The sequence below is a fragment of the Xyrauchen texanus genome, chromosome 2 (genome assembly GCF_025860055.1).
Source record: "Xyrauchen texanus isolate HMW12.3.18 chromosome 2, RBS_HiC_50CHRs, whole genome shotgun sequence".
NCBI classification, from domain to species: domain Eukaryota; kingdom Metazoa; phylum Chordata; class Actinopteri; order Cypriniformes; family Catostomidae; genus Xyrauchen; species Xyrauchen texanus.
In genome coordinates this window covers 61,012,793-61,040,523 of record NC_068277.1, presented here as the reverse complement: position 1 = coordinate 61,040,523, position 27,731 = coordinate 61,012,793, and the positions used below count along the sequence as shown (strand labels likewise).

The following is a 27,731-nucleotide window of genomic DNA, read 5'->3' as shown; positions in this document are numbered from 1 at the left end:
AATAAAAAAGTCCTAGGAACATTCTCTGTAGGTTATTTTTTTTTTGTTTTTGGAATCATAAACCAACCTTCCCAGAATGTTGCAGGTAGGTTTTTTTCACTAGACATCATGCAGGACCCTGTGAGTATGAGATAGTTTAAAGCAGTTGTTTACTGTCAATGTTAAGTGGTGATAATTTAACAGAGTTTGATTAATGGTTTCGTGGTGAAGGCCCATGTACAATGGAGGAGGATGAGGAGGCCTGATGTAAGCACTGTTTGCACATTATACACTTAAATACCTATTTGTGTGGTGAGGTGCTCATTTTTTCCAACAATTATTGGCTCCAAGACACTGGAACCCTTTCAGGACCCTCTCTGACTGGGACCACAGGTGACAAAGTGAGTATTAACTTTTGAATTCAACAAAATGCCAAGAGCATTCCATCAAATAATTAAACTTTTTATTTCTACAGAATGCAGAGAACATAAAGACAGTGTACAATTGCTACCTCCTCAAATAAATGGATACACTGGATGTAGACATCCAATACAAAAAAACTGAAGATGGGAAAGTTGGAATTGGAAATCCAATAACTGGTGAAAGATGCAAGTAGAACTGCCATAATTAATAATGAAACTGACCTTTTGTTTTTGACACCATTTAATTGTATGCCTTCTCCCCCAACAGGCAGCTTCAACTTGAAATAAAATATACAAATTATGTGTCTTGTAGAATTAAATGAAATTGAGGGGAAAGTGGAAAAAAAGAAAAAAGAAAGCTACAATGTAAAGCCTTATGAGGATTGGAATATTAAGATATTTGACTCCTAACAAAACCCCTGAGAATTCGCCTGGATAGAATAAAAATAATATATTTATTTGTAATGACAAATTGGTGAAGGTATTTTTAAAGCTGTACTATTTGCCATATGTTAAGTGAATAACCTAGCTTGTGCCAGATGCTTGGAAAGAGGAGAGGCCCGAAATATTCTGGAGTCATGAGCTGAGTCAGGGCATTTTGCCTTTACATTAGTGATGATGCATTCTGCATGACAGAGCATCTGAAAGAATGGAAAATGCAGGTCACTAGACTGGATTAATATAGGCATAACAAAATATATCTAAAAAAAGGGATGTGGGTATATATATATATATATATATATATATATATATATATATATATATATATATATATATATATATATATATATATATACTATGACAATTATCATATATTATAATTTAATTTAATAAAATAAAACATAAATATTTCATTAAATTTGAAACACAAATCTTTATATTCATCTTAACCCAAACAAACATACAGACCCTGACCTGATCTGAAAAGGCTGCAAGTGAAATGAGATCTACTGTCCCAGATCCTAAAATTAGCTTGTTGCTGATCTCAGATAAATGTTGTTGCACTTTAGCACTGACACACAAATAGTTAGAAACAGAGAGTGATAGTTAAAGGAAGTTTTGCTACAACAAGAATAAAACACGAACGCCTACAAAATAAACATTGACAGACCGTTTTTATGGAATTAACACAAAAATGTTTGCCCATGGAATGGGAGGAATGCTGGAGGAGAGAGAAAGCACACAGAAAAAGGATGATCGAGGAAGGGGGGAAGAAAGTTGAAGAAGAAAACCGGAAACTAAAATGGATAATGTCCTACAATGACAACAGCATAGGAATGAAAGAGAGGGAGGTGAAGGAAAACAAGAGAGATACAATTGATGATCATGAACTGGTTCAGCATTATCAAAGGCACAGTTACCCAGGTGAGATATTCCAGGCTTTGCAGAATATTAGGTTGGAGAACCTCCTCACTGACCTAATCCTGAGCACAGAATATAAACTGAGCCTTCATGTTCACTCCCTTGTCCTGGCAGCAGTGAGCTCCCTTATCCACAAAAAGCTCCAGGAGAAGGCTGGAGATGAGAAAGTGATCTCAATTAGTTTGGGTCCTGAGGTGTATTGTTTGGGGCTGGCTGCAGTGGTGGAGTTTGCCTACACTGGGAACATCACCTCTTTGAACAAAGACAACATGGCACAGATCCGTACTGCAGCTCTAAGCCTTGGAGTTCCAAGAATTCTGGAGCTTTTTAAAGAGGAGGAAGAGCAAAAGACAGGCAGATGTAATAAGGAAGAAAAACCAAACAAGATCTCAGCTGAAGACCAGTTGAATGTCAGCTTGCAATCCATAAGAGACCTGTGGGTTGAGAGAGTGGGATGTGATATAGAGCTGGTTGCAGAAGGAAAAGTTTTCCATGGTAAGATACCCAGAGACACTGTGAATTTCAACACACACACACACACACACACACTATATATATATATATATATATATATATATATATATATATATATATATATATATATATAAAAAGATTTATAAATTAGAAAATATGAATGATTCTTGCCCATGCAAAACACAACAGGCTAGGGTGGTTGCCATGGCATTGTTAGGAGGTTCTGTGTTGTTGTTTACTGACCAAAGTGAAAAGAGCACATATTCAAGACTTTAAAGGCCTATTCACACCAAGATTAAGACTGCGATGAAAACTGACAGACCAAGTAGATAAGAGATTATTGCCATTTTCCCAGTTTCGCTGCTGCTGCACAATTCAGCTTGTTGGTGGCACTAATCAACTGGAAAACAAAGGTGCTGTACTCTTTTACATATCCTATGCACATAATATCTGAATTCAATGGAAATATGCAATAAACAACTGATTTAAAAGCTGTGAACACATTCTTTGTTTTTAGAATTTTTATGTAATGTGCTAATACCTCATATTATATAATATATTGGTTGTTTTGTCTATAAAGGGCTCATATCATGTGGAATCATGAATTTGCCTTCATATGTTGACATATGAGAAGTATTTCTACTTTTAAAAACATACTGTAAATTCCAGAACTCAAAACTTAATGCCCAATGCAAAAAAAAAACATTTATTGAAACCAAAACACCTCATTCCCTATATCCATATATAAGTGATGTCACAAAGGGTACTCATTAAATCATGACCACCTCTACAGCAACAACATCAACGCCTACTTTAAAATCATTGCACCCAGTGCCCCGCCCACTGGTGCTCACTTAGAAAACAGAGAGACAGACCTCATTCCCTATATCCATATATAAGTGATGTCACAAAGGGTACTCATTAAATCATGACCACCTCTACAGCAACAACATCAACGCCTACTTTAAAATCATTGCACCCAGTGCCCCGCCCACTGGTGCTCACTTAGAAAACAGAGAGACAGAGAGAAGGACAAAAGGCCTACTGTGGCTCACTACCCCTGAATGGTTGGTTTTGAGCAAGAGGAGGAACAATGTCAAAATATAGGAAAAATCGTAATGGAAATGGACCAGAGACACTAGTTAGTATTGATGAATCAGATGAGGAGGATGATCAAATGGATGTTGGTAGGATAGAGGGAAACAGTGATACGAAGGAAGATGCAGGATCAAAGAAAAGAAAGAAAAATCAATAGGAAAGGGAGGTAAGAAGTTCTGGGGAGAGTGGAAATGAACAAGAAGCGAGGAGTGAAATTATACTGAAATTCAAAGAGTAAGGTGGATTACAAAAGGTAAGTCCAATTGCATTAATGAAAGAGTTGAGGAAAGTAGTTGGAGAGATTAAGCTTGCTAGAGTGTTAAATAATGGAGATTTGTTGGTAGTAAGTAACAATGAAGAACAAAAAAGGAAAGTGATGAAAATGTAAGTAATGTATAAACAGGAAGTGGTGAGTAGCAAACTTGTAGGTCAGAGGCAGTGGGTAAGTGGAGTTATATCTGGTGTGCCATTAGGAGTGTCTATACAAGAGCTTAAAAAAACATAAATGGAGGGCATATAGTTAGGTGCCAAACAAATGTTTATGAATAGAGAAGGGAATAGAATAGAGAGTCTCTCAGTAGAGCTTAGATTTGATGGAGTTATTTTGCCGGAAAAGGTCAAACTTGGATTTATCAGTTACACAGTGAGACCATATATATACCTCTTCCCTTAAGATGCTATAATTGCCAAAGGTATGGGCATGTTGCTTTGGTGTGTAAGTCTAAGAAAAGATGTGCAAAATGTGGGGGGGAGCATGATTATGGCAAATGTGAAGGAGCTGGACTTAAATGTTGTAACTTTGGAGGAGAACATAGTGTTGCGTTTGAAGGATGTGAGGTGAGGAAGAGAGCTATTGAAGTGCAGAACGAGGGAGCTAAGAAGAACATTACATATGCAGAAGCAGTTAAAATGGTTGATGCAAAGAATAAAGAGAAAGTTAAAGAGAGATACATGCAAATGGAGGGAAGGAATGAGTTAGGTTCAGAGATGGAGGGTAGGATCACAGAGGATATGATGATTGTGAACAAAGTAAATTTCTTGCTGTTCATATCTGAAATAATTAATTGTACTGCACAAACAGAAAAGAAGACAATTAAAAGATGCAGGCACAATTGTCTCCCGCACAAATCATTTCCATTCAGGACACCCTGTGCAAGGTAAGGCTGGGTCAAGTTTGCACTGCTCGTCAGTATCAACGAATACTAGGACTCATGGCATCTGCATCCGTGGTGATCCCTTTGGGCCTTATGCACATGAGACGTTACAGCTGTGGCTAAAAGCCAGGGGGTTTCATCCAAGGGCCGGTCCCCTAAGGCAAATAAGGGTTACGCGCCGCAGGCTTCGTTCCCTTTCTATGTGGTTCAGACCCCGGTTTCTTACCTTGGGTCCCACTCTAGGTGCGTCTCGTCATCGCAGGCTGCTAACGACAGATGCCTCCCTGACAGGCTGGGTAGTGGTCTTAAGTGGTTGTCCAGCTCAAGGGGAATGGGAGGGTCGTCAGCTTGGTTGTCACAGTAACTGTCTCGAGTTGATGGCTGTATTTCTGGCCCAGAAATACTTCCTCCAGAGGCTTCCATGTCTTGGTGCGGGTTGGCAATACAGCGGTAGTCTCTTACATAAACCATCAAGGAGGTCCACGTTCACGTCAGCTGAATTTCTGGCACGTCGGATTCTCCTTGGGGCCCATGGCAAGCTCCTGTCACTCAGGGCAGTTTATATCCCCAGATGCCCGTAAGTGGGAGCAGATTTACTGTCCAGACAGAAAATACCGACGGGTTCTGTCACGAGATAGTGGAACAGATCTGGGTGAGATTTTACAGAGCAGAAGAGGTCCTCTTCGCCTCTATGAACAGCGCAATGTCTCCTCTACTTCGTTTTCCCCCAGTTTCTCTGCTTCCGGGAGACTTGGCCAGAATTCGCCAGCAAGGGTCTTGCCTCTTACTGATAGCGCCGCTCTGGCCAAACAGGGTATGTTTCTCGGAGTTAATATCTCTCCTCGATGGCTCGCCTTGAGCGATTCTGAACAGGAAGGACAATATTTGCAATATTTCTCAGGCACAGGGGACAATATTTCATACCCAGCCCGAATTGTGGAACCTTTCATGCTTGGCCCCTGAAGCGTACCAACTGAGGTACACAGGGCTTTCTCCTGAGGTTATCGAGACCATTTTAAGTGCTAGGGCTCCCTCCACTTGGAACAAATCTGTGTGAGATTTTACAGGGCAGAAGAGGACCTCTTCACCTCTATGAACTCTTCGTCTCCAAGCAGACTATGTCGCATTGGGTGAGGGACGCTACTGCCCTGGCCTACGAGGCACATGGTCAAGCTTCGCCAGTAAGTATCAGGGCTCACTCTACCAGAGGGCTCGCCTCCTCTAAAGCCTTCGCTAGAGGTCTCCCTCTGCAGCAAGTTTGTGATGCGACAGGTTGGTCCTTTCCGCACACATTCAGTAGATGTTCATGCCACTCCGGGCTCTTATGCTCTTGAGTCGACATCTCAAGCTTGTGTCTGAGACCTCTCACATTCTTGAGAGCACACTACACAACCGTAGGGGGTCCGGACAGCCTCAGTGCAGCGGTGTGGGTATTCTCGTTCCCAAAGCGCTTCCAGCGCATCATCAGAAGTGTAGCTTTTTGTAAAGGGAACGTCTCGGGTTACTTTAATGTAACCCTTGTTCCCTGTTAAAAACAGAACGAGATGCTGCGCTTCCCTGCCGCACTGGGATGCCCTGGCATTGCCCTTCAGACAAAATACCTGACGATGCTCTTTTGACGCATCTATTTATAGCCCAGCCCCAGGTGTATCCAATGATTACACCGGCAGAGACTATAAATTCCGTTCAATGTTCATTGACATGTTACACACATATTCACAGCTGGTCACACACATGAAGATGTTCCCAAAGCGCTTCCAGCGCAGCATCTCATTCCGCTTTTATCAGGGAACAAGGGCTACATTTAAGTAACCCGAGACGTTTTAGATTTAACATTGACATCTTATTAAATTGCAGGGAGTACTGCATGGGAAATAGTGCGACAAGACACTATAGGAAGTGATCACTATCCTATATTAAAAACAGTGCAAGTAAATGCAGGAAGAGGTAATGTGAATCAGGGAAATATGGGGAAATGGAGGTATGATAAGGCGAGTTGGGAAGAATTTATGAGTTTGAGTGGGGAGGGATTAAAGAACATTATAATAGAAACGGATAGATCGAGAGAGATGATCAGTAGAGAGTACAATCAATTCAAATAGTAGCAAATAAATATATACCAAAAAGTTAAGGGGGTAGAAATATTAAGATAGTTCTCTGATGGAATAAAGAGTGTGCATGTGCCATAAGAAGAAAAAAGAAAGCATTTAGGAGAGTCAGGAAGTCACATAATTGTAAAAATGTGATAGAATATAAACAAGCACAAGCAGTTGTAAGAAGAACAGTTAGGAAAGCCAAGAAGGTGTATTGGATGTCATACCCCAGATAGCAATGAGTCGGCGGGCCGCTGGCGGTGCTCCGGAGGCAGTAGAAGCGGCAGAATGGCGATATCGCAAACACATTTGACGGCGCACCGCCGGCGGCAGCCGCATTTTAAAAGGGTCCTGGTCCTTCAAATACTAAATTTCCTACCACCTTCGTTCCGCGCCGTTCCATCGAAGGCGGACCTTCTGCGGGGCGTCGGAGGCAAACGCAATTTTCGAGCGCTCTGCCGCCTCTTATTGTATATATATATATATATATATATATATATATATATATGGAAATTTGAAATTTGTCTGGTTTTATCAATCATTATTCTTGATAATCTGCATGCTATAAATATAAAATATATATATATATATATATATATATATATATATATATATATATATATATATATATATATATATATATATATATTTATAGCATGCAGTTTATCAAGAATAATGATTGATAAAACCAGACAAATTTCCATTTGGCATTTTAATTCCACATTTCAAAGTACAGTAACTGTCATTGAAACAAGATGTCAGATCACTGAAATATAAATAACAGAAAAATACAAACATTATATATACACACACACACTAAAGAACATGCAGGTTTCCAATTCAATTTTGGTAAAAAACACTTACAATAATTGTTAAAAATATAAAGAGGTCAGCTCTGGGATGAAAAGAATTACCAGTAAACATAAGCAATGAGGATATTTGGTACCAAATAAAGTGCAGGATACCAAATAAATTGAGGTATAACATCATATTTACAAGTCATTTCTAACAATAGGATAAGTGGTAATAATTTAGAGTAAAGCTCTGGAGTAGAATATACCATTATAACTGCAATGCTGACTTGTGGCACAAGGATTTACAAGCTATATTTAACAATAGAATAACAGTTAAGCATTGTGACGGAATGAAAGTAGAATTTTTGGTACTAGTTAATGTGCAATATCAAGTATCAGAGGTATGAAATAGGATTTACAAACTATAATAGAATCGTTAAGCACTGACGGAATGAAATAAGCCAAAACTAAAGTCACGGTAAGAAGAATATTTGATACCAGATAATGTGCAGATATAAAGTATTAGATGTATAATCTAGGATGTTCAAGCTATATTTAAAAATAGAATAGTTAAGCACTGTAACAATGAAATAAGCAGAAAAATTGTATATTAAATAATTGGGATTTTTGGTATCAAAGAATGTGCAGGATAACAGGTATAAAAGGACAAACCATCCTATATTCATCCAAGGAGCTGCCCTCAAAGCAGGGTCATGAGAGAGAAAAAAAAAAGAGCAATTTCCACAGTGAACAGTGTGGATTGGGTGAGTGTAGTCTGACACTTTTAGCAGGCTTTTTTAGGGGTCTTGATGTTACTGACTGCAGGATAAAGAAAGGGTTCCAGTTGTCAGTGATGCTGGGGTGTCAGTAGTCAGCCTAGGTTTAAGGGGTCGGCTGTGGGTCCCTCTAAGCTGTGCGGCGGCTTTTTCCACCTTCATGTTCAGATGCTCCTTTCAGGTAACGCGTAACGTTAACCTGGATCGCCTCATCAGTGGCATCCTGGGTTGCCGGGTTCTTCCAGATGGCTCCTGTAGAAAATAAAGATCTGTCATTCCATTTGAATGGCATAAGGTCATACACATCTACTTAAATATAAAAAAAATATCCAACTTACTTTGAACAATGGTCTTCAGGAACATGTCTCTAAAACATGCTTTATCCCCTACACCAGTCCAGGTTGTATTGATGGAAAGGTGATTAGAGAAGATGCTCTGAAGCATTCGCCACACGGTTGTCTTTAGGTCCCTCCCACATTTGATTGCCAAAAATCGAAGCTGAAAATACAAAAAAAACGTGTTACAAATTACATTTCTCTGAAGCTTCTCATAAATTTAAAATGTGACAGGCTGTGGATTCAGACGGTAGAATATGCAGTGTACAATCTTAATTTTACTTTTTAGATTACCCTATGGCGTTATAAACGAAATCGGCACACTTACAAATCGCTGCTGGAGCTCTTTATCCTGCCTCAAACTGTTGTCAAGCAACGCCAAATCTTCCTGGGTGTCTAGGGGGGAGTAACAGATCCCCTGGCAGGGATAACTGTCCAACAGACACATTGGCACTGAAATGTTGCAGCATAGCGTCCATTTTGTTGTCCATGCTACGCACAACATCGCCAAACTCTCCAAGACGTCGCAGCATTAGGGTCTGATCTGCTCCTACAGGGGTTCCCAGAATAAAAGAATAAAGTAGTCAGTCCTGGTCCTTCAACTACTAAACTATGACATTTATATCTAGGTCTACTACATGTACAGGTGGCCCCAGTGGGAATTAAACCAACAACCACAGGTGTTGTTTGCAAGTTGTACCTGATTGCCCAGTGCAAGCAAACGTCTTCAACATTGTCCCAACTTGCTTCACCTGCTCTATAAGTGAGCCGCTGTCACCTGGGAAGTAACAATATATTGATTAGCAATACACTAAATATAATAGTAATATAATATAACCACAATTATCATACCAGCAACTTTCCCTGTAATTTCTATCCACAGTATGTTATGCATGGCATACAAGTTCATAATGAAGAACCCTTATGATAACATCAATTTAATTTTTTTTCTTTGAAGCAGAATATTTGTTTGTAAAAGGGGAGGAAAAAGAAAATAATGAAATATTGGTATACAGATTTTGGTTGATATATCATACTGTACAGTGAAATTTGCTATTGTTATATCCCTACTCACCTGAAGGATGGATAGATCAGGCAAATCTCCAGTCAGGCCTTTGTAGAGTGTGTGCTCCTGCATATCCACAGGTATTTTAATTCAAACATGCAACATATTGTAATACATCTACAATATTCAGCCTTTACCTTACACCCTAGGTTGTTTCTCTACACTTTTATTATATTAAATACTTATTTATATAGCTTGCTCACTGTATAATCTTGATAGCCTAATACTGATAACACAAGATTGCATCTTAAACGAATGACTGAGTTGAAAACTTGAATAAGAACGCATTTTACCCGGAGGGGACCAGCTAGGGAAACTTACCTGCCTACAATAACTGTTTTCATTTGAGTTACATTAAACATGAATAACCTTAGCCATCGGGCTATTAAAGTAACAAGCCTATAACTGCGGTCTTATCAATTCTAGCTTCACCATACACTCAAACTGTGAGGTTTCTCCGTTTTCTTCATGGACCTGTAACACAATGCCCTGACAGTAGTGAAATAGGGACTGTAGTGGGACTGTAGTGAAATAGGTAAAAATAAATCAGTAGAGGAGGTGTGGGTTATGATTAAGAAAATTAAGGGAATTTAAAAGAATAATGGATATCCAGTTTTAAGCATGAATGTAGAAACAGCTGTGGAGGAAGGAGAGAAAGGGGAAATGTTTCTAAAGGCGTTTATTAAAGTAAATAGTTCAGAAAATTTGACTGATCAGAGTAAGAAAATAAGAGAGGATGTGTTGAAAGAATATCCAGATTTAAGGCGGGGAGAGACCGTTGGATGCCCCATTCTCTATGAGTGAATTAAAGAGGGCAGTGAGAAGAATGAAACAATCTACTCCAGGTTTGGATGAAGTTAGTTATTGTATGATGAAGTATTTAAGTGATGTTTCTATAAAGGTGATTTTAGCATTTTATAATAGAAAATGGAAAGAAGTTATACTTCCTCAAAGTTGGAAGGAAGCATTAGGAAAGACCCAAGTAATCCAATAAATTATCATCCAATAGCTCTTACCTCTCATTTATGCAAAGTAATGGAGAGAATAATAACTGATAGATTGACACATCATTTGGAAAAAGGGAGCTGTTTTTCTCCTTATCAAAGTTGATTTATGTGTGGAAGAGGGTATTTGGATCCAATACTATCTTTAGAAGCTGATATAAGGAAGGCATTTATTAATAAGGAAAGTGTCATCGCTGTTTTCTTTGATATAGAAAAGGCGTATGATATGCTGTGGAAGGAGGGATTATTAATAAAGCTGGGAAAGATGAATATTAAAGGAAGAATGTATAATTGGGTTAAAGAGTTTTTAATTGGGAGGAGAATTAGGGTGAAGTTTGGTGGGTTTATATCCTCTAGTGGTGTGGTTGATAATGGAACACCCCAGGGCAGTGTAATAAGTCCACTTTTATTTATCAGCATGATAAGATCTATATTGGATTATGGTTGCATAGTGTATGGTTCTGCAAATAAATCTAATTTAATTCAGTTGGATAGAATTCAGTCTCAAGCCCTAAGAATTTGTTGTGGAGCATATTTTACTTCTCCAGTTTCAGCTCTTCAAGTAGAGATGGGTGATATGCCTCTGCATATAAGAAGACAACAATTAATGGCTTCTTATCGGGTAAATCTAAGAGGTCAGAGTGGGAATCACCCTACAAAAAAGGTACTGATGTCTAGTTGGGAATATGAGAAGAAAGAGTGTAATAGTTTTGGATGGAGTGTGGGGAAATTAGTAAAAGGTATGAGACTGGAAGAATTCAGATATGCTCCAATAATTCCTTTATCTCCAGTGCCACTGTGGGTTATGCCCCAAACAGAAGGTGATTTTAAATTATTAGAAAGAAGGCAAGAGGAAGGTCCATATGATGCTGAGGTATATGATGTAAGGGAGTATGTGGGGTCAAGATATGGGGATTATATGCACATTTATACAGATGCTTTGAAAGACCCCAAAACAGGTCATGTGGGTGATGCATTCATAATACCAAAGTTAAAAGTGTATAAAAATAACAGGATATCAGATTACCTATCAGTGTATACTGGAGAGATGTATGCAATAATTATGACAATAAGGTGGATTAGTGAAGTTAAAATATCCTAAGCAATAATATGCTCAGATTCTAATTCAGCTCTAATAAGTCTGAATGAGCAGAAGTCAGAAACTAGATAATATATGATAATAGAGATTTCTCAAGAATTATATTCTCTTCACCAAAATAGTATAAAGGTACAGTTTTTGTCGGTACCGGCTCATATTGGGGTGAGAGGAAATGAAGAGGCTGATGTTTTAGCAAAAAAGGCCATAGAGAGTGAGATAGTTGATATCCAGATTCCTTTTAGTAGTTCAGAAATAGTCAATAATCAAAAAGTATATTATGAAATTATGGCAACAGTATTGGGACACTGACACAAAAGGTAGACATTTGTATGGTATACAGTCAGTTGTGGGTAAGGGAAGAGTTTCAGGTGGGAGCAGATTTGAGGAGAAAATCATTTCAAGATTAAGATTGGGGCACACAAGGTTGAACAGCACAAGGCACTTAGTAAGCAAACATCCAACGGGTCTATGTGAGATATGTGGTGTTAATGAAACAGTTGAATATGTTTTAATGCACTGTAGGAAATGTACTTTTGAAAGGAATGTGTGGAAGGATGAACTAGTAAAAAAGGGTGAGCAGTTTACAATTTAAAATGTATTAAATCTTGGTAGAACCATAATTCCATTGTTGTTACAGAATTTGGGAAGTACAGGTTTGCACAAATGTATATATGTATGTAAGAAACATTATTATTATTATTATTATTTTTATTATTATTAATTTATTTTCAGCCTATGCGGGTTTAAGAATTAAGGGTGATTGTATGTAGATTGGTGGAGTAAGGTAAATTAGAAGATTGTAAGTAGAGTGTCAATGGTCCATTTGGGTTATAGGTGGCGATAATGCACTTATATGTCTGCAATCCGCCGTAAAACAACAAGAAGAAGAAGAACACCACTCCTGAATGCCAAATGGGACATGTTAGGATGCGCCAGCAGATGGAGGCAAAAAATGACAGGGAAAAGCCAATGGATATATTCCCAAGGTGATTTATTGCTGTATTTACTATCAACACTCACTTCTCTATAAACAAACACTACTCTCCACTACAACCACCTATTTCAACTACCCACCAAAAACTGGCTTCCCGGAGCCCTTTTTATAGCCCTGGCCTCTTCCTGGAGGTAAGCGTAGTTCAGAAATACATACACACAAAAAATTATAATAAGAAAAAAATAATAAACATACATATAGTTTCTTTGTACATTCATTTCCATAATATAGAAACATTTAAAGAAAAAACATTCAGAAAATTATTTTTACACAGACAAACAAGACGGAACCCTTATTACGTCATCACCATATGGATGTGCTGCTCTAATGATGCTAATGTATTGCATAAACGAACCAGATTTTGAACTGTACAGGTCTTCTGATTGAGTTTCAAATATGTCTGGTTTCAAGGGGCTGGACGCTGTTAGCCAATCATAACAGAGGACATTTACATTAAAGTTTAAAGGAGGAGCTGTGGCAAAAATCAAGCTTTTCAGAAAGATGGCCTGAGACATGTGGAAATGATCATATATTGCTAAATTATGATTGTTTTAGTGAACAAAATCTTTACTAACATCATCAGTGGACCTCACAGAAGATAATGAAACAATTAAAAAAAGAGCCTTTCATGACCCCTTTAATGTACATTACTTCCCTTTGTATATCACTGTGCCTGTTATATTGTCCTGGCATTAAAAATAGAAGTGAGGTTAGTCAATTTGTTTGAACTAAGCTTGTAGTAAACTATGACATAAAAAAAGACTCTTTACATGCAGTACTTTACTTCAAGTGTAGCCAAACAAACTGCTGAACCTTGCTGCAATTTTTAATGCAAAAGTAATACAACACAACATATTCCTTTAACAGTGCTCTTTTTCTCACCACGCACAAGAAACTCTGAACATGCTAATCTAAATATTAAAAAGGAACGTTAGTCTGTGTATTCTTTTATTATTAATTGTATTATATCTTATAATATACATGTTTATATTTAAAGTAATTTATTCCATGTGTGCATATCACTGTACATTGTCTTATATTATCCAGACATTCAAAAAGAACAGCTGGTTTCGTGAGGTCATTTGGAATATTCATAACAAAATACTTGCATACATATAAAGAAAGAAGACACAGCACATATGCAACAATGCTCTTTACCTCATCTCACACCTACAAAAAACACATATGCTATATTCCTCAAAATGCATAAAAAACATGAAAAGAACATAATAAAACAGTTACGCCAAATTAGGTAAATAAATGCCTTATCTGCATTAAATATATTAATATCATGCATTGACAGTTGAATGCTAAAAAACCCATACAGTAAATCAGAAGTAGAACAGCACCGCCTACTTTACATGGATGAATTTGTTTTTCATTTTATTTGTTCAAGTCTTAGTGTGAATAGACCTTTCATCTGCTGTTCGTCTTTTTAAATTCGTAACAACTTTGGTGTGAATAAGCCATTATTTAAATACCTAGATTCATGTCCCTCATTCAGTATTAGACTATGAGATTGGTTTCACCCATTTATCGTCAGCTAGACAAATTTAATACATAAAAAATCATAAGTCATGGACCATTCATGTCCATAGTTAGAAATCACTTAAATCTTTTATCATACTCAAGAATATATACTGTTGTGAAAAATGCTTTTTGATAATGCTACATGTTCCCTGTCTGTCACTCACTTGACCTTGTGTCGATGTAGTAACACTAGTAGTTTGATCTTGAGTGCCCCAATCACCTTTGCTAAAAATAGAAAAGGCCAGTGAGAGTTGGCGAGTGGAATTTGCATGCCACTCTCCGCCCCGGACATACGGGTATAAAAGAAGATGGCGTGTGTCACTCATTCAGATTTTGTCTTTGTGTTCATCCTCTCAACTTTTCACTACGCTGCTGGATTTTATGGTGCATATCAGTGGTCACCCTTGCATGGTTGAGTGTTGAGTATATTTCTTTCTAAAAGAGCCACCTGGCGTGACTGACCAAGGCTCCCCTGGACATACGGGTATAAAGGTAGGGAATCGTGCATCTGTTCATTCAGGTTTTGTACTGAGGAGCTGAGAATAAGGTTTGGCCATTGCAGTGGCTCGGTTCAGCGTCGTGGCCGGGGGGACACAACATATCATTCCCTCCATCAGGGAACAGAGGTTACAACAGTAACCTAGATGTTCCCCATCTGTCACTCACTTCAACGTTGTGTTGAGTGAAGCAACACTAGGGGTCCCTATTCAATCAAGGCATGCACTGAACCGTGTACGTGTGCTGCTGATGCAGGTGCGGGCAGGCAGTTGCAAGCCAAAGCAAAAGGCTGTGTCAGACTGCACATACCCTTGCCCAATGCCCTACTAAAATAGGTGCTCCATAGATGGACCTTTATGGATTACCCCTGTGTGCATTCCACGGATGGTCAACACTAGCGACATGCCAAGCATGGGCAGTAGGCTGTGCCAGCCATGCCTTTGTATCCTCCTCGCAGGTGTTTACCTCGCATTTAGATGTGACCTGAAAGCCGCATGTGGGCATTTTGACACACTATCTCACTACATATCTGGGAAGCTGGTTCTCTTCTAACTCCTATTCTTTCAAGGAGAAAAGACCCTGTGGAGACCACCACCTGCCCAGGTTGGAGGGAGATAAATTGTGCCAAAATACGTCACATGGGCTTTCAGGCCACATAGTGAGAAATGGCATGGCTGGTAGATCCTACCTTCATGCTAGGCATGGAGCTTGCTACAACTCCGATGCCGAACCGGAGCAGCTAGGACTGCCTAATGGAGGCACTGGTCAGCCAGTAGGGGCAATCTGACACAGCATAATACACATAGGGGTTAATCCACAAAAGCCCATCCTGTGGAGCACCTATTCCAGTATAGAGTAATTTTATTACCCATAGTGGGTCTGGTCAGGGAATTCCTCCACTGAATTCTTGGACCAGAGGGCTAGGGAGGAAGAACATCCAGGTAGTGCAAATTTAGTGAACTCTCCTGGGCGAAAAGAGCGCAAGTGAACACCTCAATGGAGGGGGAAAGATGTTGTGTCCCCCCAGCCATTACGCTGAACCGAGCCACTGCAATGGCCGAACCTTATTTTCTACACCTCAGTGCAAAACCTGAATGAACAGATGTATGATTCCCTCCCTTTATACCCGTATGTCCAGGGGAGGGACATGAAAATTCTGTCAACCAAATTCTCATTGGCCTTTTCTCAAGTTCAGAGGTATCCGAGGGCTTCAAGAAAGTCCCCTAGTGTCGCTTCACTCGACACAACGTCGAAGTGAGCGACAGACGGGAACAGCTATTTGCGTGATTGTGTGATCTGAGTTTGTGTGATTCCTTTGTGAAAAGTTCAAATATACCAACAGCAGCTGCGGTTCTTATTAGAGCAGTCACGATAACAGCGAACTGTGAAATAACATCATTTATTTAAAATAATTCTCAACAGCACTTTTTGGGCATATTCAACTCAATTTGAGCTAAGCTCCTGTTAAACGCAGCTCCTATCCAGGCTGCAAAAAGAAACAGGAAGTGCCGGACAGGAGTGTTTGATTGTAAACAGTAACTTCATATATACACTTGTTGTGTGTTGAGTGCTAAGCTGTGTTAGAGACACCTACATTTCAGATGTGCATATTGTGAAGGAAGTTGTTTGGGGAAAAAATATTTTTCCTAGAACTTGCTGCCATCTAGGGGAATTAAATAAGAGATTTTTAAAGAGATATTGATCAAACAGCCCAGAAATGACATGCAATATAACAGGAAATAATAATAAAAAATAAACATTATTTAAAAATAATAATAACAAAATAAACCTATGTTCATCATAAGATTATAAACAATTTTATTTAAGAATTATAGAGATTAAAAGTTGGGGGGGGGGGTTTCTACTAAATGAGACCAATTTTATGTAGTCCACTGTATGTGTGCAAGGTGGGCTATTACATTTGTGTGTGAAAAATTGCAGGCTGCAGCCAAATGCAGCAGAGGTTAAAATATTACATTTATTTTTATGAATTCTTTTCCCCTCATTTAAGCTCATAGGGTGCTCTTGGCTGCCAGCTGCGAATACTTTAAAGGCATGTTTACCAGTGGAATGAGAGAGAGCCAGCAGGAATCCGTGTCTATGCTGTTAGTCGGGGCTTCCGAGCTCGACACCCTGCTGCACTGTATATACAGTGGGTCTCTTGCACTTGGATGGGGCTGTGTTTTTGAACTCACCTGTACATCTCTCCAGTTTCAGTTTGAGCCAGCTCTATCACTCTGCCTTAACTTCCTGCAAAAGGAAATTGACATTCACAACTGCCTGGATGTGGCTTCTTTCGCAGAGGCCTATGAGATGTCTGATTTGAAAGAGCTGGCAGAAGATTTTGTCTTGAGACACTTCCAAGAAGTATCTGCCACCCCAAAGTTCCAGGACCTCCCAGCAGAGAAGCTTTTGGAGTTTCTCAGATGCGATGCGCTGTCCACTCCATCAGAGCTTACTGTTTTCCGAGCAGTTGTTGCCTGGGTGGAGGCAGATCCTGTTGAAAGACTTCCGCAGGCTGAAAGACTCATGACAGCAGTCCGTTTTCCATTCATGACCTTCCGAGAATTTAGAGAAGTCCGTGCTGTAAATCTGAGCATGGAATGCAGTGGAGAAGGTGAGGTTGACCTCTACAGATCAGCACTTAGGGAGTTTGGTTTTGGTGTTTCTGACTCTGTGGCTCAGCATCGTGTGCGCCACCCTAAAGACGCTCTTGTTTTAGTTGGAGGTGATCAGCTGCATCCAGACATGGGGCAACGACTTCCTAGTAAGCAACTATGGTTTGCTAACTCTCTGCGGAGTGGAACAGGCCTCATAAAGGAGATAGAATGGAGAATGCTTGGGGAAATGCCTGATCGGGCCAGATTTAGACATGGCGTTGGGGTCTTCGGTGGTAAACTTTATGTTGCTGGAGGCTGCCACTTTTATGCCAAGGCTGATACTATGAAATCTGCTTACAGGTATTGTGTATTTAAAGACTGCAAATTTTTGGCTTTCATTTCATGTTTTTTTATATATATATATATATATATATATATATACACTTCTAAAAGCTGACAAATTACACTTAGCTGAGACTTAGCAGAGACTTAGAGACTTAGCAGACAACTCAACGAAATTAAACAAGAACACAAATAAATTAAGCAACAACACAAAGAAATGAAGCCATACCACAAATAAATTAAGCCACAACACAATGGAATGAAGCCACAATAAAAATTATTTAAGAAACACCACAACAAATTAAGCCACAACACAATGAATGTAAGCCACAACACAAATAAATTAACCCATAACACAAACAAATTAAGCCACAACACAAAACTATTTAGCCACTTAATTTTGTTGTGATGTAGCTTGATTTCTTTGTGTTGTGAACTTGTGTTCCCCATCTGTCGCTCACTTCGATGTTGTGTCGAAGAAACTAGGGGTCTCTCTTGAGCGCTGAAAATACCTCTGATCTATGAAAACAGGCCAATGAGAAGTTGGCAGACAGAATTTGCATGTCCCGCCCCGGACATATGGGTATAAAGGCGGGGAAATACGTCTGTTTCATTCAGATATTTTCTTCGGAACAGATGGTCGTGTATGCAGCGAGCTGCGAGTCACACACCTGTTCCTCTACCTCTGAGCGATATGCTGTTGGATCTACGGCGCACTTCAGCAGCTTTCTCGTTCTCTGCATGGCAGTGCAGTTTGCCCCTGGGCGCTTCGACAGCGCTAACTTAAAAGAGTGTTGTTAAAAGAGTGATTTCCACTCCTGAGAGTTACTATGCGCCCACAGGGACCAGGTGCTCAGGCACCTCAAACGCTTAGAGCTTCAGGTCAACTGTGAAAAGAGCAAGCTCGCCCCAGTTCAGAGCATCTCTTTTCTAGGTATTGGGGTTAGACTCAGTCTCAATGTCAGCAAGCCTCACCAACGAGCGCACACATTTAGCGCTGGAATGCCTCGCCACCTTCAAGCCAGGCACTGCGGTCCCTTTAAAACTTTTCCAGAGGCTCCTGGGGCATATGCGCGGCGGGCGCTGCTGGGGTTGATGCATATGAGACTGCTTCAGCACTGGCTCAAGACTCGAGTCACGAGACGAGCATGGCGCCACGGCACGCACCGTGTGATGGTCATCCCCGCCTGCCGCCAAACATTCAAACCCTGGACAGACCTCTGCTTTCTGCGGGCAGGTGTCCCCTTGCAGCCCCCTGGTCATGACTGACGCCTCCAAATTGGGTTGGGGCACCGTGTGCAACGGGCACGCAGCTGCGAGCCATTGGAAAGGGGCCCCACTGCACTGGCACATCAACTGCCTAGAGTTGTTGACTGTATTCTTTGCCCAGCAGAGGTTTCAGGGCAAACACGTCTTGATCAGATTAGACAGCACCACCGCGGTAGCATACATAAATTGTCAAGGTGGCGTATGCTCCCGCCACATGTCACAACTTGCCCGTCGTCTCCTCCTTTGGAGCCAGCTAGTCGCTGCATGCCACTCACATCCCAGCAACCTCAATGTGGTGGTGGATGCACTATCACGACAACGCTTGCCCAGTGGAGAGTGGAGGCTTCACCCCCAGTTGGTCCAGCTGATTTGGGAACGGTTCGGCAAGGCTCAGGTAGACCTGTTTGCCTCCCAAGAGACCACCCACTGCCCGCTCTGGTATACCCGAATAGAGGCTCCCCTCGGGGCAGATGCACTGGCACACAGCTGGCCCACGGGGCTGCGCAAGTACGCATTTCCCCCAGTGAGCATTCTTGCACAGGTGCTGTGCAAAGTCAGGGAGGACGAGGAACAAGTCACTCTAGTGGCTCCCTATTGGCCCACCCGGGTCTGGTTCTCGGACCTTGTACTCCTCGCAACAGCCCCTCCCTGCCAAATACCCCTGAGGAAAGACCTTCTTTCTCAGGGATGGGGCACACACTGGCATCCGCACCCCGACCTCTGGAACCTCCACATCTGGCCCCTGGACGGGATGCAGAAGATTTAGCTGATCTACCACCTGCCGTCGTAGACACGATCAACCAAGTCAGAGCCCCTTCTACCAGGCAACTTTACGCCCTAAAGTGGCACCTGTTTGTAAATTGGTGTTCTTCTCAGGCCAAAGACCCACAAAGGTGCGCAGTCAGGTCAGTGCTCTCATTTCTGCAGGAGAGCTTGGAGGGGAGGTGTAACTAGTGCCCTTTCCCTCGTTTAAGGTAAAACTGTGCGCTTTTTCTCCCAGTTCACCCAGAAAGGTGATGGGATCCCTCCCTGGATGACTCCTCCCTAGCCCTCTGGGTCCACAATTCAGCGGAGGAAATCACCAACCCAATCCACTGTGGGTACTCAGATCTACCCTGAACAGGAATAGGTGCTCCACAGATCAGGGCTCCCATGTAGACTTCCCCCTGTGTGTATTTACCATGGTACGGTCCCCTTACGAGCGGACCCGCGTCTCCCTTGGGCAGTTTCCACTGCCCCCCGGTCGCCGTGTCTGTAGCAACTCCTCCCTCCGAAGAAGCGGGATCTACCACCGCGCCACATCCCACATGTGACCTAAAAGCCCATGTGGTGTATGTCACCACTCTTACCTCCCCCTCTCTTGGCAGGTGTGGTCTCAGCAGGGTCTTTTCCCCCTTAAAGAATAGGAAACTGGGTAAGACCCCCTTCCCCGCTGCGTATAAGTGCCCCAGCCGCCGACTCTATGCGAGAAACATGGCTAGGCTTGGCCCATTCCCAGGTTGACAAGCGTCGCCTTGTTCCCCTGTCTAGGGTAACTATAAGGATTCTGACGACTTTATGGGGTATTGGGGGAAGGGTGCAGTCTGATACAGCTGGTCTGATACAGCTGGTCATTTTGGCACGTCAAGTACCTGCCCGCTCCTATGTCAGCAGTACACGTACACGGCTCAGCGCATGGCGTGATTTAAATTGGACCCCTAGTGTCGCTTCTTCGACACAACGTCGAAGTGAGTGACAGATGGGGAACGTCTAGGTTACGGATGTAACCTCCATTCCCTGATGTTGTGTCCTCCCGGCCACGTCGCTGAGCCGAGCCAGTGTTGTGACCGGACTATTTCCGGCTCCTCAGAAAACTCCTGAATGAAACAGATGTATTTCCCCACCTTAATACCCGTATGTCCGGGGGCGGGACATGCAAATTCTGTCTGCCAACTTCTCATTGTCCTTTTTTCATAGATCAGAGGTATATTCGGCGCTCAAAAGAGAGACCCCTAGTGTCGCTTCTTCGACACAATGTCTCGTTCCCTCCATCAGGGAATGAAGGTTACATCTGTAACCTAGACGTTTGCATTGTGTTGTGCACATCTGGGCCACCTTATGTTCCTCCCCCAAATTACCACCAGTAATCGGCTAGCAATAGCATGTAGCAAATAATGTTTTTGACAAGATTTTTTGTAAACAAAAGGCCATTGACTATTTAAAAGTACAAGCCCTTAAATATGGCCCTCCCACATTCAAAGAAAACAGGGAAGGGCAATCAGTAGAACATATTTTTATGCAAACACTATACTTGGTTATGAACATATATACTCTGATGGATAAAAAGATCCTGAATCTGGGCGCGCATGCTTTTCATTTCAAGTTCCAATCAGAAGGGTGGGAGTGTATAAATGGCTAACAGGTCATTTGGTAGTGTTTACAGTAGAGATGATGGCAGTGATTTGGGCATTAGAGTGGGTAGAGGATTCTAAGCCAGAAAGAGTGTTAATTTGCTCTGATTTGGTATTGGTTCTTCGGTGTATAAAAAATTACACTTCTAAAAGTAGGCAGTGTATGAAATTAAAAATACAATTAAGGCTAGTTACTCTGGGACCAGGATGTTCCTACGGTGGCCCAGAACACAACAAAGTTTACAAAGCATGAGTCACACAATGATATTAAGCCACAACAAAATTAAGTTATAACACAATAAAATTAGGCCACAAATCTAAATAATTAAGCAACAACACAACAAAATTAAGCCACAACACAAAGGTATTTAGACACATCACAACGAGAATAAGCCACAGTACAACTAAATTAAGACACAACACAAAGAAATGAAGACACAACAAAAATAAATTAAGCCACAACACAAATAAATTAAGCCACAAAAAAATAAAGAAATGAAGACACAACTCAAAGAAATTAAGCCACAACACAATGAAACTAAGCCAAAATTAAACAAAATTAAACCACAACACAAATAAATGAAGTGACAACACAACAAAATGAAGCCACAACACCAATTAATTAAGCCAAAACACAAAAAATTAAGCCACAACACAAATAAAGCCATAACTCAACGATATTAAGCCAAAACAGAAAATAAATTAAGCCACAACACAGCAAAATCTAGCTAAAACACAAATAAAGTGTTTTGAAATTAAGCCACAACTAAAATTTATTTAGACACAATTTAACAAAATTAAGCCACAATACGAAGATATTAAGCCACAACATAATGAAATTAAGCCACAACACATAGAACTTAAGCCACAACAAAAGGAAGGCACAACACAAATAAATGAAGCCACATCACAAAGAAATTAAGCCAAAACACAAATAAATGAAGCCACAACACAGCACAATTAAGCCACATAACTACAAAATGAAGCCACAACACAAATAAATTAAGCCACAACAAAATGAAGCCAAAACACAAATTAATTAAGCCAAAACACAAATAAATGAAGCCACAACATGGAAAAATTAAGCCACAATTAAAAATTAAGCCACAACACTAAGAAATTAAGACACAACTCAACAAAATTAAGCCAAAACACAAATATATTAAGCCACAATACAATGAAACAAATCCACAATACATATAAATTAAGAAACAACTCAATGAAATTAAGCCACAACACAAAGAAATTAAGACACAACACAAAGAAATTAAGACAGAACACAAATAAATGAATTAAGCCACAACACAATGAAATGAAGCCACAACACAATGGAAATAAACCTCAACACAATGAAATTAGGCCACAATACAAATAAATTAAGAAACAACACAACGAAAATAAGCCACAACACAACAAAATTAAGCCACAAGACAAATAAATTAAGCCACAAAACAATGAAACTCAGCCACAAGACAAATAAATTAAGAAACAACATAAAGCCACAACTCAACAAAATTAAGATACAACACAAATAAATTAAGCCACATAACTAAAAAATTAAGCCACAACACAATTAACCCACAACACAAAGAAATTAAGCCAAAACACAAATAAGTTAAGCCACAACACAGCAAAATTAAGGCACCATTACAATTAACCCACAAAACTAAGAAATTAAGCCACAACACAAATAAATTAAGCCACAACACTAAGAAATTAAGCCACAACACAATTGTTTTTAAGACACAACACAACAAAATAAAGCCACAACACAATTAAACTAAGCTACAATACAGATACATTAAGAAACAACACAACTAAGCCACAACACATTGAAATTAAGCCACAACACAAATAAATTAAGCCACAACAAATATAAATTTAGCCACAACATAAATAAATTAAGCCACAACACAATGAAACTAAGCCACAATACAAACAAATTAAGCCACAACACCAATAAATTAAGCCACAACACAATTATATTAAGCCACAACAAAATTAAGTCAAAATAAATTAAGCTACAAAGCAAAGAATTTAAGACAAAACACAAAAACTAAGCCACATGTGTAGCAAATAATATTTTTGACAAGCTGTTTTGAAAACAAAAGGCCATTGACTATTTAAAAGGACAAGTTTACATATGGCCCTCCCACATTTAAAGAAACCATGTAAGGGCAATCAGTAGAACATATTTTTATGCAAACATGAAAATATATACTCAGATGGATCAAAAGATCCTGAATCTGGGGGCACAGGCTTTGCATTTGAAGTTCCAATCAGAAGGGTGGGAGTGTGTAAATGGCTAGCAGGTCAATTGGTAGTGTTTACAGTAGAGATGATGGTGGTGATTTGGGCATTAGAGTGGGTAGAGAAGTTTAAGCCAGAAAGAGTGTTAATTTGTTCTGATTTGATATTGGTTCATCGGTTTATAAAAAAAATTACACTTCTAAAAGTAGGCAGGATTTGGTGTATGAAATTAAAATACAATTAAGGGTAGTTACTCTGGGACCAGGATGTTCCTACGGTGGCCCAGAACACATCAAAGTTTACAAAGCATGAGTCACACAAAGATATTAAGCCAAAATTAAGTTATAACACAACAAAATTATGCCACAAAACAAAATAATTAATTGGGCAGGGTTTGGTGTATGAAAGTCTAGCACATATGTGCTGGCACACTAGGGTGCCAGCACATATTGGGATTGAGGGAAATGAAGAAGCAGATTATTTAGCTAAAAGTACAAAAGTCCAGTCGCTGTTGAACAGAAGAAGAAGAATATGGCCCTCCCAAACTTCTTTCAAATGCTAGCTTTTTTTTGTCTTTTCTGTGTCAATTATTCTCACTGTCTATTTCTCTTTCATAACCAACACCTGTACATCTGCACATAAATGGCAGGTATGATCCTGTCCATGACAGCTGGGAAAGGCTGGCAGACATGGTGGAACAGAGGAGTAACTTTACAATGGTGGTCACTGGAGACAGTCTGTATGCTATTGGAGGAGACAAAGACATCAACACAAACCTTGACAGCGTGGAAAAATACTCACCAGAATCAGATTCCTGGAGGTAGGAGGCTGAATACAGATGTAGACAAGGATAAAATAGCTGTGAACTGTCTTTAAATATCCCTTTTCAATCCCTTAATCAATAGATTTAGTGTGAGTGTTTATTGTATAGACTGGAGAAGTGCAAGTGCTGTGTAGTGAAAATATGATCAGACTGAGGGCTTGTGGCTTTCACTCCTATCTTGGAATCCTTACACTGGCTCCCTGTAAGGTTTTGTGTTGATTTTAACATTTGTATGCTTACCTACAGGGCTTTGCATGGTTTGGTTCTCCAATATTTTTCTGAGCTTTTAACCATGTACATACCAAAGCGCAATCTCCACTCCTCTAAATTTTAATTTTTTTTAACTGTTCCTCAGATTCGTTTACACTCTATGGGTGACAGGGCATTCTTTTCTTATGCTCCGAAACGTCATGGTTACTGTCGTAACCTGTAATGACACTAGGGGTCGCTTTTGAGAGCCCCAAACACCTCCCATTCTTTGAGAAAAGGCCAATGAGAATTGGCAAGTGGAATTTGCATGCCACTGCCCCGGACATGCAGATGTCTGCTAGAGAGGTGCCATTGGCCAGTGCCAACGAGGATGCCACACTCCTTCTAAAGTGTGCTCGAACCAGCAAGGGGGCAGGCACGGCCTGGGTCTGGTAGGCCAATGCAATGGCGTCCACGATCCAGTGGACAATCCTCTGTTTAGAGACAGTGTTTCTTTTGCGCTGTCCACCAAAGCAGACAAAGAGCTGATCAGAGCTGACAGAGAACACTTGCAAGTGGGACATATTTAAGGAGAGGACTTTCAGCTCAACTGATTCTAGTGGCTCAAATGGGGCTCCCCGAAGGCCCAAGAGGACCACGGAGAGATCCAATGAGGGGAAGAGGCATGGCATGTCAGGATTCAGTCTCCGGGCGCCTCTGAGGAACCTGATGATCAGGTTACCATCCACTGCGGCATGGTGTGCGGCTATAGTGGCTACGTATACCATCAAGGTGGAGGAGAACAGCCGCCCCTCCAGCCTCTCTTGCAGGAAGGAAAGCACTGACCCGACTGCACATCTCTGGGGCTCTTCGTCTTGGGAAGAACACCAATTCCCGAACAAATGCCACTTCAGGGCATAAAGCTGCCTGGTAGAGGGAGCTCTGGCTTGAGTGATCTACAACTGCTGGTGGTAGGCCACTTAGATCTTCTGTGTCCCATCCAAGGGCCAGACATGGAGGTTCCAGAAGTCTGGGAAGAAAACAGGTCTACTTGTGCTTTGCCGAATCGACTCCAAATCAGCTGGACCACCTGGGGATGGAGTCTCCTCTGAGCGTTGCCTGCAGTGACAACGCATCCGCTGTGGCGTTGTGGCTGCCCAGGATATGAGTGGCCCACAGTGACTTCAGCCGCTGCTGACTCTAGAGGAGGAGATGTTGGGTGAGTTGCGACGAGAGTGTACGCCACCTTGGAGATGGAGAATTATGACTTCAGGCAGTTCAGCACCGAATTTGCGCACTCGCTTGTGAGGTGCACAATCATTGAGACCGAGTCTAACTCCATGCCGAGAAAAGAGATGCTCTGAACCGGGGAGAGCTTGCTCTTTTCCTAGTTTACCCGAAGCCCTAGATGGCAGAGGTGCATGAGCACCGAATCCCTGTGCTTGCACAGCAACTCTCGAGCGTGTGCTAGAATCAGCCAGTCGTCGAGGTAGTTGAGTATGATGCCAACTTCCCAACGGGGCAATAGCTGCCTCTGTGACTTTTGTGAAGACACAAGGGGACAGGGACAGGCCGAAGGGGAGGACCTTGTACTGATATGCCTGGTCGTCGAACGCAAACCATAGGAAGGGTCTGTGTCAGGCTAGAACCGAGGCGTGAAAGTACGTGTCCTTCAGGTCTACTGCAGCGAACCAATCATGATGCTGGACGCACGTCAAAATGTGTTTATGCGTCAGCATCTTGAATGGGAGTCTGTGTAAGGCCTGGATCACAACTCACAGGTCCAAGATTGGCTGCAACCCATTTCTTTGATATGATTAAGTAAGGGCTGTAGAACCCTTTCCCCATCTCGGCTGGAGGGACAGGCTCTATCGTGCCCTTGCGAAGAAGGGTCATGATCTCCACATGCAGGGTGGTGGCATTCTCGCCCTTCACCGAATTGAAGCGGACGCAGCTGAACCGGGGTACCCAACATGGTCTTCTGTTGTTGTCACCCATCCACCTCATGGTTCGACATGTTGTGCATTCTGAGATGCTATTCTGCTCACTACAAGTGTACAGAGTGGTTATCTGAGTTAACAGCCTTTCTGTCATCTCGAACCAGCCTGGCCATTCTACGTTGACCTCTCTCATCAACAAGGTGTTTCATCCACAGAACTGCCATTCACTGGATTTTTTATTTTTTTTGGCACCATTCTGAGTAAACTCTAGAGACTACTAAAACAATATTTACACAAAATGTTTATTATCTCTTGAGTTTATATTTATTAATCTATTCATAAACCTGGCCAATATAAAGTATTGGTCTATCAATCATCTAATTTCTGTCCAGGAGATACAACTTATATATTAAATATATTTCATTTGTCATTTTTTTTCCTGCTGGTGTCAGCTTTACCAAAGCTTTGGACCAAAGCCAGAGCGGCCATGCTGCAACAGTCTGGAGAGGAGAAATTTATATTTCAGGAGGCTTCAATTGCAGGTACCAATGCCTAGTGTCGATGTTCCTCTACCACCCAGAAAGAGGAACCACTTACCTCAAAGAAATGACCCACGATCGGGCCCAGCACTGCATGGAGAACTTGAGAAACCATTTCTTTGTAGCTGGTGGGGTGTGTAACCTCCATAATTTCTACACAGACCAGCTTGTCTGCGAGATGTACAACCCCATACACGACACCTGGACAGTGTTCACCCCTCTTCCTATTCCACATGTCGGAGCAGCCTCTGCTGTTCTGGAGGAGAGGTTGTATATTTTGGGCGGTTACTGCCAGGAGGACTACAGAGAGTCCAAGCATGTTCATCGCTATGATTCTGTCACTCAGAGATGGGAGTGCATGGGCAAGATGCCCGGCCCTGTCACAGACATACGGGCATGCCTCCTACACCTGCCTGACCATTTCAGAATATGAGACTAAAGTTAACAGATGTTTCTGTGCCTTATTTTATGATTGTATATGCTAATATACACTCCTTATATTTTTTGATGCAACGACAAGACAAAGGTCCGCAAACTTGCATGGGCTATTCCTGAGTCTTAGCATCACATGTACTATGACATGAATGTTTTGATTCAGTGGAAATATGTTCGTACGCTTGACAAAATTTTTACTTGTATTGACAAGATGTTTAGATGGTGTGACATGTATGATCGCTACAGTTCTGTAAAGACGATATTGTTTCAGCCTGA

At 41.0% G+C, this 27,731-nt stretch overlaps 1 protein-coding gene across 1 annotated transcript; it reads left to right on the top strand.

Moving 5' to 3' along the window:
* The first annotated feature begins 1,437 nt into the window (after positions 1–1,437).
* si:ch211-63p21.8 (kelch-like protein 33) lies at positions 1,438–27,507 on the top strand. The gene is made up of 5 exons (XM_052143810.1): positions 1,438–1,766; positions 1,878–2,258; positions 16,690–17,638; positions 24,179–24,349; positions 26,934–27,507. The coding sequence occupies exons 1-5, from the start codon at positions 1,520–1,522 to the stop codon at positions 27,451–27,453; spliced, it is 2,268 nt and encodes a 755-aa protein (XP_051999770.1). The 5' UTR covers positions 1,438–1,519; the 3' UTR covers positions 27,454–27,507.
* Positions 27,508–27,731: the final 224 nt, after the last annotated feature.

Excerpts from the sequence above, each read along its gene's own strand:
- si:ch211-63p21.8 (XM_052143810.1), top strand. The coding sequence starts at position 1,520 with ATGGAATTAACACAAAAATGTTTGCCCATGGAATGGGAGGAATGCTGG. Across the intron at positions 1,767-1,877 it reads TCAAAGGCACAGTTACCCAG|CAGTGAGCTCCCTTATCCAC; the intron begins GTGAGATATTCC and ends TTGTCCTGGCAG. Across the intron at positions 17,639-24,178 it reads ACTATGAAATCTGCTTACAG|GTATGATCCTGTCCATGACA; the intron begins GTATTGTGTATT and ends CATAAATGGCAG.